Source organism: Vombatus ursinus, unplaced genomic scaffold (assembly GCF_900497805.2).
Source record: "Vombatus ursinus unplaced genomic scaffold, bare-nosed wombat genome assembly UNPS02014825.1, whole genome shotgun sequence".
NCBI lineage: Eukaryota > Metazoa > Chordata > Mammalia > Diprotodontia > Vombatidae > Vombatus > Vombatus ursinus.
In genome coordinates, this window is record NW_020954603.1 from 693065 (window position 1) to 705499 (window position 12435).

The 12435-nt window shown below is 47.9% G+C and overlaps 1 protein-coding gene across 2 annotated transcripts in view; it reads right to left on the minus strand.

Annotated features, from left to right (window-relative positions):
- The window catches only part of LOC114024909 (phosphatidylinositol 3-kinase regulatory subunit gamma), a 60900-nt gene that overhangs the window by 14351 nt on the left and 34114 nt on the right, over positions 1–12435 (minus strand). For both annotated transcript variants that reach the window (XR_003566967.1, XM_027838143.1), the window contains exons 2-3: positions 5506–5617; positions 3990–4088 (exon numbers count right to left, since the gene is read on the minus strand). Coding sequence is in view for 1 of the 2 variants with exons in the window: in XM_027838143.1 (XP_027693944.1) it covers positions 3990–4088; positions 5506–5617 (211 nt within the window). In the remaining variant the exon portion in view is untranslated. The remainder of the gene's footprint in view (positions 1–3989; positions 4089–5505; positions 5618–12435) is intronic.

Genomic DNA, 12435 nt, shown 5'->3' on the forward strand with positions numbered 1-12435 from the left:
CCGAGCCTCTGACTCCACCCCAGGGATGGCTGACCGGTCCAGTGTGGATCTCAGCTCCCACGGGGATCATCACACCGCCTCCCCACTCATCCAGTGGGTCTGTGCAGATCACAGCCCACCCATGCCTTTCCAACCTGTAGGATCCTGTTCTCCCATGAGTGTGCCACAGGACACCCAGCCCCTGTGCCAATGGCTTCTCCTGTTCTCCATCTCTCAGTCCACAAGCATTTATTAAACTCTTACTGTGTGCCAGGCACTGTTCTAAGTACTAGAAATGCACATATAAGCAAAAAACAGTCCCTGCCTTCCAGGAGCTTCTGTTCTAATGGGGGAAGATGAGACATAAAAGGCATCTGGGGGGAGGTTGGAAGCTAGAAAAGTCCAGAGAGTCAGGAACAGAGCTGGGAGAGAGGTGACCAAGGATGACCTGGGTGCTCCCTTCAACGGTGCTCCCTCCCAGGCACAGAGTCAGAAAAGCCTGGAGGCTCAGGAACGGAGCCCAAGGGAAGCCAGGTAGGGACATTTGCATTCTCGTCTGTCATCCCCAAAGCCTGGCATGTGGTAGGAACAGAATCAATAGGTGAAAAGGTGGGCCCTTTGGAGAGAAGCTTCTGGGCATCTCTCCAAAACAATCCAACCCAGTCTTTTCCTCTACTTTAATTCTAGGGCAGCACATTGTCCTAGAATTTGCAGGACTTGTCCAAGACAGAAGTACTCATATACTAGCTCTAAAGGTGCTAGAGCACACCACAGTCCGGACACTTATCATCCACTTGGTTTTTCCTTTGTGGATGGTCGGGCCAAACTCTTTGGCGGGATCATGTAGTTCAGCTAGGAATCCTGCAATGTCCCTAGGCTTGATGCAATATGCAAAATGTCACCTCACACCATCCCCTGGGAATCCCTAAGCCCTATGGTCTCTGCCCTGGACAGTATGATGTCAATGGCAAAGCTCCTGGGTGAGCACTCATTCCTCTCCCTGTTTTATGCCATATTTGCTATTAATATCAGAGGTTTGTGTTTGGAATAAGGTTCTCTCTCTTGTTTCATCTTTCAAAGAGTCCTGGGGCAGGGTGAGGACAAGACAAGAAGGCCCTAAGGGGTCCTCCAGCGCTAGAGGCCGCCAGAGACACCAACTCAGAAACCTCAGAACATGACCCCAGGGGCCCTTGCCAGACAACTGAGGGAAGGAGTGTGGCTCAGGATCTCCTTGTTAATTAAGCTCCCAGAACAACGAGAACAGGGTAATGAATTCTGCTCGCTGTCACCTTATCTTGTCACAGAGGTGCTAAGAGTCCCCAGAAATGACTGTTTAAACCACTAGCACACATGGGCAACTCTCCTGTCATTCAGTTCTTTCCCCAGTTATGGCTTTTGTAGTTTCACATACATTTGACTGGCATTAGATCACTTTATTTAGGAGTCATATTTAAGTTTATAGGACAGAGTCCAGCCACAGCTAAACGTGGCCGGCCTGCGGAGCTCCTGGTACAACAGCCTCCAAGGTGCCTAAAGACTCAGCCATCCCCACTGGGCTCCATTTTTAATTTTAATTTTTGAAGAGGCAGAGGAAGGACATCCCACCATAGTTCCTCGAGGGCACACTCCAATGAACTGAGAGCAGCTGTGCCTCTTGTTGTGTGACCAAGGACTTTATCCTAAAGGCAATGGGGAGCCATTGAATCTTTAAGAGGGGGATAGTGGCATGGTCAGACCTGCTCTGTTCTGTGACTGTTGTTTGTCTTTGGGTTCTGTTTCCCCCCACCCAGGCAGCTGAAGTTCCATGAGGGCAGGCACTGGGAAGGGACTTGGGCCATGTCGAGGGAAGCCTCTGATCGCTGGATGAGGAAGGCGCCAGTGCCCCTCCCCTGGCCTGGTCAGACCCTGCCTGGGTAGCACCCTTTAGAATGGACATTAACAAGCTGGCGTGGGCTCGAGAAGAGAAGCCTGGCTCAGGCCACGAGAACTGGTGGTGCCGTGAGAGCAGAATGGACCTGGGCAGCCAGATCGCAGAGAACAGAGCTAGAAGCAACTGATGAGAGTCCCAGACAGGCAGGCAAGAAGGCTGTCTCCAGGAGTGGGGGGTAGGCCATTGCATGGAGGCTGGATGGTGTAGATGGGCTTTGCATTCAGGAACAGGCTGGACTAGAGGCCCCTGCGGACCCTACCATCTCTGAGATTCTGTGAGTGTCAGAGACTTCATCTTTCTCCCTTAGCACTCTGGACACAACTGGAGTTTAATAAGTGCTTATGGAATTGAAGTAGTTCCTTCTGTCACAACTAGGAAACAGTCTTTCTTTTTTTAGGCAATTGGGGTTAAGTGACTTGCCCAGGGTCACACAGCTAGTAAGTGTCAAGTGTTTGGTCTGAGGCCTGATTTGAACTCAGGTCCTCCTGACTTCAGGGCCGGTGCTCTATCCACTACGCCACCTAGCTGCCCCAAAACAGTCTTCAATACTGTCTGCAGTGATGCCTCCACCCAGGTCCCCAAGGTGCAGTGAGAAGAACTCCCTGCTCCCACCCCCACCAAGAGGCAAAATGAGCTAAGGTACTATGAGGGCAGGCCTTGCCAAAGCGGGCGCCTTAGGGGCAGAGGTGAAGGCCACTAGCACACCTTCTGGCCAGCCTCATCAGAGGGCCTGCAGTTGACCCAGTTTACTGTCAGGAAAGAGAAAAGTCTGTCCCTCCTTGGTGCATTCAAGACTACACAAAGCACCAGCTTCCTTTTGTGCTCCATAAAGAGCCCGATCCAGCGGCCAGAGGAAGCACCGCCATTGTCTGGCCCACAATTGCCCTGACGTTTCCAGGAATGCCTACACGGAGAGAGCACAGGAAACGGGGGTGGAACCAAGGGAAGGCCACGGATGGGGGGGCTGGGGAGAGGCCAGAGCCGTGCTCCTGGGGAGGTGGCAGCGTCGGCCCCTGTACAAGGGCCAGGCAGGCACTGCAGCCAGGAAGGAGATGTGGAGGGCGGCTGCAGTAAAACGTGGAGGACAGACCTTCTTTCTTCAGACCTTCCTCTGCAGAATGTTTCAGCCCCTAAGCCCCTAATAAATGTCTCTAAGTAACTTCGTAATTGGAGCTGGCCATGCTGAGCCTCTGCCCAGCACCCCGTGCTGACTGCAGGCTCTGTCCGGGACCTCCTCCCTCAGACACAGTGAATCACAGCCTTCGGGCTGGAAGGGGCCTTGGAGGGATGGCAGTTCTCTGAAACCTTAGGACTTTCTGTTTCTCATTAGCAAGGGGATGTATCAGAGGTGTGCTGCTGCCTTCCATGCTAAGGAGGAGCAATCTGAGCCGGACCTGGATCTCCAATATCACCACAGTGGTAACTTGGGGAGGCAGTGTGGCCTAGTGGGCTCCAGGCCTGCTGCTCTGGCCCCCTGTAGAGGGCTGACCCTCCCCAAGAGCCGCTGAGTCTTGCGTACTGTCCCCAGCAATCACGAATAGGCAGAAGGAACTTCCCGACAGCAGGTCCCTGGCATTTATCCCAGTGTTTGGCATGTGGTCAGTGCTTAATAAATGCCTTTCCATCCCATCCCATCCTGGCTGTGTGAACCTGGCCAAGTCACCTGCCTTTCCAGGGGCCAGGCGAGTCTTTAAGCAGAGCAGCTGACAACTTTCATCAGCAGAGGGAGCTTCTTCACCTGGGAGCTCCTGAGACCCATCCACGCCTTATAAAAACTCCAGCAAACGCGTCCCTGCACGCCAGGGTTTGCTGAGCGGCCTGCACCTAGCTTTTCTCTTTGGTCCTGGGCACCAACCTCAGCTGCATGTTACAGGAGAAGAGAGCCACGGGGAAGGAGGCGTCTGGCAGGCTGGGGAGATGCTCCCGAGATGCCGACGGAAGAGACGGCCCGTCAGTACCTACGAGGCTCCCGCCAGTAGCCGGAGGCTGCATGAGGAAAGCTTTGTGGGCCCTGCTGTCCTCAGCAGAAAGGCTGCCCTGTCCCACCCGCAGGCCAAGCAGTCAGAGACCCCCAGCTCACCGCAGAGTCAGCGTGTAATCCCCCTGCACCTTGGTGGAGGCATCTCGGACCAGGAAGGTTCCGTCGGGCATGTCTCGCAGTTTGTCATTGACCTCTTCCCTGGAGAGAAAGGGCAGCAGAGACAGAGGGAACAGGGTTAGTCTAAGGGGTGGCTGAAGGTGACAGAACCAGGGCCTGAAGAAGGCCCTCCTGAGGCCGTCTTGGCCTGGTGCTTCCTCATCTCATGGGCATCCTCATGGGTAAGCCCTCTCCCCACCCCCACCCCCCAGATTATCTCTGTTTCTTTTTGTTCTATTAGACACTCCAAGGGCAGATGATATGCCCTTTAAACCGGCTCAGATTTCAGATGACTGGGAGGTGGGGGAGCTATTGTTTCTCTTCAGCCTTTGGGGCTTTCTTGGGCAGGCCTGAACTTGTACGGCCTCCCAAGAACCAGCAGCCGCCCTCAGCTGCTGTGGGGAAGGAAGGCTCTTTTTAAGCAACAGGAGCAGCTGGGGTGGTGGCATCTTGGGAGCCAAGGAAGACCCGGGGCCGAGAGTGATGGGCAGCCTGGGTCCGAGGGCAGGTTTGCCCTTTGGATCAGGAGTTTAAAGAACAGGGTCCCTTCCCCAGAAACTGGGCCGGGTAGGACAAGAAGTTATCAGAGTCCCAGCAAAGCAATCACCTGATCTTAGCAAAGCCATTATGTTTGTAACCAAGACCGCCTGTCTTCCGTGGACGGCAAGACAAGGAAAAATCCCTTTCATCGGGCTACGACGTTGGACTCAATTTGAGAAGATGAAGGTCAACAGGGAGAAATGTAAAGTTTTACACTTAGGTTTAAAAAACCTCAGCTGTCCCAGGACAAGATGGGAGAGGCATGCTTGGATAGCAGATTGTCTAAGAAAGACCTGGAGGTTCAGCAGTGGGCTTCTCCTCCCTGGGGGCTGCAGGCACTGCATGGTCTGGGCTGGATGGCCACATGTGAGATGCTCTGATTCAGTCATCTCTTTCCACAGAGGGGAGCATGTCAGAACCAAACCAAGCCAAAGTCAGCCTTGATCTGATCCTGAGATGTCCAAGCAAAGCCTCAGAAAGCTCTGAGCGTTGGAGTTTTGTGTCTGCTGCCCCCCCCCACCCCAAGTCTTCCTTTGATGTGGAAGACACGACAGTGAATAACAAATGACTGAGTACCAGGTCACCCCACCCCCCTGGACTCTGCTCAAAGACGAGGTGTGTTCCTTTACAAATTCCTCCAAGAAGAGGAGCCCCTTCTAGCTAAGGTGGCCTTGGAGATTTCCTGGTCACTGCAGAGAAGCGTCCGGGCCTTCTGAGACCCAAGCTCTTATGAGGACAGCTTTGGCCAATGGGGAGAACCCTAAAATCTGAATGTGAACACCCAGAAGCCCCCGTGGAGCTCAGGCACTGCCACCTCCTTGGGGAAGCCAAGAGCACCCTGGATATCTGGGAATCCAATGCCCTGAATTCCAAAAGGAGAAAAGGTAACGTGGCGGTGGTGCCAGGGGCTTCTGCTCACCTTGAGATGTCTCCCCAGTACCACTCTGCGTCAGGAAGGGAAAAGCCCGAACTGTCCTTCATCCCATTGGCACCGGCTTGAGTCAAGGATTTGGGCGGCTTTGGTGGAAGAGCTAGGAGAGAAGAATCAGAAAGGATTTAAGGGCCACAAATTACTTATTGCTGACTCTTGATTTCCCTCACCTCACCCATTAACCCATGAAAAACTAAGTACTCAACATAGAACTGACAGCCGCGTGAGCGTTGGAAAAGCCCTGGGACCCTCTGGGCCACTCACACGGAGCAGGGGCTCCACCCAGGCCCCTTGAGAAGGCTGCAGCTCACGGGGACCTCTCTTCCTCCAGGGAAGGCTCATGCTCTTTTTGGATGGCCCTAGTCTTTAGGCAGCAACTCCTGATATGGAAATGAGATCCATATCTCTGCACCTTCAAATATCACGCCCTACCGGCCTAGACCTCAGCAGAGTAAAACAAGTCTGTCTCTTCCACTCTGCATACCAGTCCTTCTCCAAACCCCTGCAGACAGCTACCCCGCAGGCCCCTCCTTTGTGACTGATAGTCACATGCCATGGTTTTCTACCTGCTGTCTGTTCTGTAGAACTGACCACACGTGGCATGGCATGACCCATCATGGCCAAAATGACACCATCATTTAGAACTGCTTTGTCCTGCTGAACTTCCAGCCCACTAGGATCTCCAGGTCTTCTTCATACAAAGTATTATTCTAAGGAGCTTCTTTCCCTTTCTGGACCTGGGGCTATTTTATACTAAATGGAGAAAAATAAGCATCCTAAAATTCTGCTGGGGGATTAGGAGTAATTTGGGAATAACTAATTTTCTCCTCCCTAAAAACAATCTATTTATTTATACTCTACAAGCAGATGTTGATCTTTCAAATGCTGTTGGCCAGAATCCCCCTGAAACCACAGGTCCCCAAAATGGAAAAGATGCCAAATGCCCCACAGCAACTCAAATGTTCCCCACAAACAAAACACACACTGCAGTCGTCAAGACACTTTAAAAAGCAACAACTTCCTAAAACCTGAATTCTCCCATCGACTCCTATAAGAGCCTGAGTGCTTTTTTCATCTGAGGCGATAACCAGAGAGTTCTTTTTCAGCCTTTCAGTTCAGAGCCTCCCTTGGGCCTGGACAGTCTCCACCTCTGAAGCACACCTGACAAGTGGCCTGGGCTTCTGCCTGCCACCTGCCAGGGCAGCCCATTCCTCTGCCAGGGTGAGGAAGCTTCCTCTTACTAAGCCAGAGCGGGTCCTTCTGCAGCATCTACCCATCTGTCCTTGGTCTTCCCTTGGGGACCAACCACAGCACTCATGGGCTCTCTTGTCCTGGTAGTCCTCCAATCCACTGGCCCCTCTTCCAGGACGTCTCCTACAGGAGGTCTCCTGACTAACACACTGCCAGGCTCCCACTCGCCCTGTCTCCCAGCTGTCACCCCTTCAGCAAGCCACCTGGTTAGCTACACTTGAGTCCTGATTTGTTTCTTTGACCCCAGGAGGCTGATCAACTGGTGATAAACATTTTCATTTTCATGGAAACCAATGAAAAAAAGAAAGTGGCTCTCATTCCCGTGCATCCCCTTCTGCTTCTGAAGAGGATAGAGGGGGCGAAAAATGACACGGCTTTTAGACCATCCACAAACTGAACTACTGATGAGCTAAGTGTAAGATCCTTCCCAAGGACCAATACGTGGAAACATTGCCAGAGGACCAGAATTCTATCAATGATGACATTTTTGTTGTAAATGAAACTAGAAGAAAGACATTGAAGCTCAGTGGAAGGATGCCTGACAGGTGGATCTTGGAGAGGCAAAGAAAGGAGTTGGAGGGATGGGTCACGAGAAATATTATTTTAGGGGTCCTCATATGTTGTAGTACTAATGGTAAGTATTTGCAAAAAGTCCACCATGAAAATACTTATAACTTATGAACTAACACTGGTTACCAAGGACAAAATGGTTCAGAAATTCCATGAGAACTTGATGATTTCATGCAAATGTGGTAAAAGGTAAGGATGGGAGAAACATAAGGGAAAGTGTATCTCAAGAGAAAGAAATGACAAACTGGCAGATTCTTGAGACTCTACAGAATCTTCCATCTCTAGATCATGAATGCATTCTTAAAAAAAAAAAAAGGATTAATAGGCCCTGGACATTGTAAGCACCAGACACAACCACAGGGAATGACATAGACTACTTTGTAAAAGACAGGAAAATATTTACTATGGACATTAGAATTATCCCTAAGTCAGCTATCTCTAGACAGTCAGGCTGCTGAATCATCAGAGCTAAGATAAAAATTTTTAAATAAACAAGAATAGTCATGAGAAAAGATATGGTCTTCAGTTAAGAAGCCTTATCCCTGAATTATTTAAACAAGTGATTGAAAATAAAAACTGGGAAATGGACAACAGAAATGATACTGACACCAAGCGTTATAACTTCATCCACAGTTAAACCCACGTAAATTAATGACGACGGCAAGGAAGCCCAAAGATCTCAGAAAGCTCCATCCACGGCAAACATCTGCCTCACTTGCCAAGTGGAGAGATGTCTGCCCAAAGCAACGTCAGGTTAGAACAAACTTGTCTGGATGCCGATGAGTCATATTAGTGCATAAAGTAGAGAGAAGTGGAGGGGGCTTATAGAGGATATAACATAAGACAAGAATCTCATCCGAAGATGAGAGTCTCATAGCAGACAATGGAAAGGTGCTTGGGGAGGAGGAGCTGGCTGAAACCCAGAGACAAGAGGGACTCTATGGGAGAAAAGGAGGAGACAAAACATAGGAGAGGAAGGGAAGATGGGCCAGTCACATGGCAGAAGAGAGGGAGGCCATGTGGAAGCGGGAGAGCTCCACACCCACCCTCAAGATGTTGGGAGAAAAGGAGAACGGCTTCCAGTGTGACGGGCAGACCCTCAGTTTTGGGAAGACGTGGACAGGTGACTGAGCAGCATGAATCCACTGGGAACTGCATTGTTCAAGGGATGCATGAGACCACTGATCCACTTAAGTATTCCCAATCAATAGAAACCCACTTTGTTTTCCTGCTACCACAAAGTGTTGCCATGAATATTTTGGATTTTATTTCTTTTTAGATTCTGAACTTTGCACCAGACAAAATTAGCATTACCATCTACAAAACAGAAAAGAAAAAGACTGTTATGTGAAGCCACAAATCTCTATTATGTAAAGCTTGCTTCTCCTTTTAAGTATCTAATAAATGCAACATGTCTCTTTCAAAGCCGTCCTGCACATTTCTTCTAGCATTCCTTGTTTTCTAATGTTCATTTAAAATGTTTTAATAAGCCGCTTGTCTTTTGTTTTTATTAGGGGGGCAACCTTACTGGAAAGTCTCTTCTTTTTCCCAAGCCCCTCCCTTTAACAAAGGGGTGGGGGGCCCTTGTAGCAAACATGCATTGGTGAGCAAAAACAAATTCACTATGTTAGCCATGTTAAAAAAAAAAAGTATGCCTTATTCTGCCGTCTGAGTCCTCTGTGACAGGAAATAAGTAGTGCACCTTTATTATCAGTGCTCTGGAGTAGTGGTTTGAAAAAAAAAAGATTTGGATTGATATAATTTTTTTTAATTATATTGCCTAAATTTCTCTTATATCTCACCCCCTTCCCCTCCCAAAGGTTGTTGTTTAAGAAAAAGGGAGAAAAAAATCAGCAAAACCAGTGAGCACATCAAAAAAAAAAAACAAAACAAATCCAGTGCTTTATGCTGTCTTCCACACCCACGGACCCCCACGTCTACAAAGCAGCAGGAGCTGGTGCTTCCTTCTATCTCCTCTCGGGCCAAGTTGGTAATAACTGACAATTTCACAACAGTCGCTTTTGGCGGTTTTGTGTTTGCTGCTCTTCCGTTTACATCGCTGTAGTGATTATGTTGGATGTTGTCCTGGCTTTGCTCACTTCATTCTGCATCTGTTCATGTAAATCTTTCTGTGCTTTTCTGTATTCCTCATCATAGTTATAATTTTTTGCCACACTAAAATGCCCCACTTACCTTCGCGTGCCACCATCTCTCTCACCACTCCCCAAACATGCGCATTGACTTTGTTCCCAATTCTTGGCTACCACAGAAAGTGCTGATGGGAATATTTTAGTGTCTGTGAGATCTTCCCTTCTGTCTTTGACCCCCTTGGGGCATATGCTTAGCAGCTGGCTCTCTGGGTCAGAGGGGATGGATGTCATATTCATTTTACTTTCATAATCACAGGCTGCTTTTCAGGATGATCGGACCAATTCACAGCTCCACCAAAAATACATTAGCGCGAGTCTCTCTCTATGATTCCTCCAACATTAACTATTTCCATCTTTGGTAGTTTTTTTCCAATTTGCTGGGTTTGAGATGAAACCTCAGGGTTGTTTTGATTTGCATTTCTCTTGTCATGAGTGATTTGGAGCATTCTCTCATGTGTTTGTGAATACTTTTCAATTCTTCTTTTGAGAACTATTTACATACTTTAACCACTCTCAATTGGGGAATGGCTTTTGATCTCATATAGGTGTTTTTAGTTACAACATTATTATTGTATAAATTGTCCTCTTGGTTCTGCTCTCTTCTTTCTACATCAGTTCATATAAATCTTTCCAGGGGTCTGTGAACTGTCCCTTTTATAATTTTTTATGGCACAATAATATTCCATTACATTCATATATAATAATTTGACCAGCCATTCCGATGGATATTTTTGTACCTGAGTCTTTCCCCTTTGCCTTCGATCTCTTTGGGATATTGCCCCTCCCAGCTCTGCTTCTGACTTCCCAGACTTTGCCACCATGCCTCAGCTGCCTCTTCTCCTGGACCTTTCTGGACTTCTACACCGTGCCCCAGTATGAGTATCCCCCTCTCCCCCTTTTGTGTGTTGCCTTTCTTCAGTAGATTGTAAGCTCCTTGAGGGCAGGGACTCTGTTTTTACTTGTATTTATTTACATCCTTGGCTCTTCGCACAGTTCCTGGCACATATTAAGGGCTTAGTAAATGCTTGTGGCCTGCCTGCCTTTAGGCTCAGGCAGAGGTAGCCTGGGTTTACTGACTTTGGGGGCATGGTTCCAAATTGCTTCCCAGAATGACTGGTCTAATACATAGCTCCATCAACAGTGCATTATGGGGTGTCTGTCTTCACCCAGCTGCTTGTAACATGGATTTTTTTCCCTGACTTTTATTATTTTTGCTAATTTGATAAGAACAAAGTATAACCCTCAGTTATTTTAGCTTCTGTTTCTTTTATTATTAGGGATTTGGGGCATTTTTCTAATGGTTGTTGATTATTTGCATTTCTCCTGAAAATTCTGTGTCTGCATGTTGGCCAGTTAGCTCCTGTGGAAGACCTCAGAGAGGCAGATCAAGGGTAAATATCGTGAACTCTGACAAAGCATCTTAGGGAACGTGATTTCCCCCCTTTCTTCCACCCTTAGCCTGGGTGATGGAGGAATTCCTCTCAAATGGGCACTGACTCTTGAAGCCTCTTTACCTTCCTTTGTACCTATTTCAGGAAAACCCCAAGTCTCTTGAATGTTTTTTGGTTTTGCATCCTCCCTACTTTACCACGTACATCAAAGGCATTTAACATTTGCTTGCTGAATTGTACTGAATCTAGGGCTTTCAGAGAAATCCAATCCAAGTTTTTCAACTCACTTGGCACTGATATGGTTTTTGCCAAAGATCTTAATTGCATATAATTGAAGCTGCCTATTTTATTGGTTAAAACGTTCTCTTCCCATAGTTATGATGTGCTTATTTCCATTCTTTTCTAACTTAAAAAAATGATGATATAGTCTTTTATTTATGATTCAAGCCCTAGCACACATTTAGTTTTTGCGAAAGATTCCATGAAATGCTGAAAAATACATATATTCTTAATATTCTCATTCAAAAACAATTTTTCCATTATTTTGTTCATCTCTATATTGTTTCCTTTTGATTGATTTTTCTAATAGATAGACTCAGTTCTGAGAGAGGACTGTTAATGGTTTTCTGTAATTGTTCTAAAAGGCTGCCAGATGGGGTGATGGACAGAGAGCTGGCCTTGGAGTTCGGAAGTCCTGAGTCCAAATCCTACCTCAGATGTCGACTAGATATTGGAATGCTCGTCTGTAAAAATGGAGATAATAATAACACCTCGCTCACAAGGTGGTTGTGTCGCTCAAACATGATGATGGGTTTTGCAAACCTGTGAGCGCCACATGAATGTTCGCTATTATTGCTCAGCATCTTTCTTTTTGCAATTCTCCTCACTTTCAAAAACAAATCTAGAAGCTGAGTGCACCAACGGCTGTGGACTCGGCAGTGGCAGCGTTTATAAACAGAATATCATAATAGCCTTTCTCTATTGACATCATCCGTTTGTGCTGTTGCCTGACGAACTCCTCATTGCAATCCTCACCTTCTGGACACATATCGGACTTGTGTTCTCACTTTGACTCTGTCTGTTTTAAATGTGTTTCTTATATGCAACTAAGTAATAGGTCTGGTTTTCTTATCCATTCTTCCATCTTTTTTTAATTGGGGACTGAATCCCTCCACGTTTAGGTCTACGACGTAATGTTTGGTCTTCCCCCCACTAAATTTGCCCTCCTCCCACTCTAAAGCCAGTCCCTGTGGTAGGTTTTCCTCATATTCATCTGATCCCACTGTCTTCACAAACACCCACAAGCTCCCCGCTCCCCCCTTCCACTACACATTCTCATCCCTATTGCCCCTCCTCTGAAGAATGGCTCCTCTTCTCTTAGAACCAAGGGGGTCCACTGCACGCCCTCCTCTCTCTGGGTTTCTGGGCCACTGTCCTCCCCTGCTCTTCTCCTTCCTGTCTGACTTCTTCTCCCCTGTCTCCCTGCATGCATCTTCATCTAGGTTGCACTGGCTCACAGTGGGTACTCCCTAAACCTCTGTCCTGGGCCCTCTTCT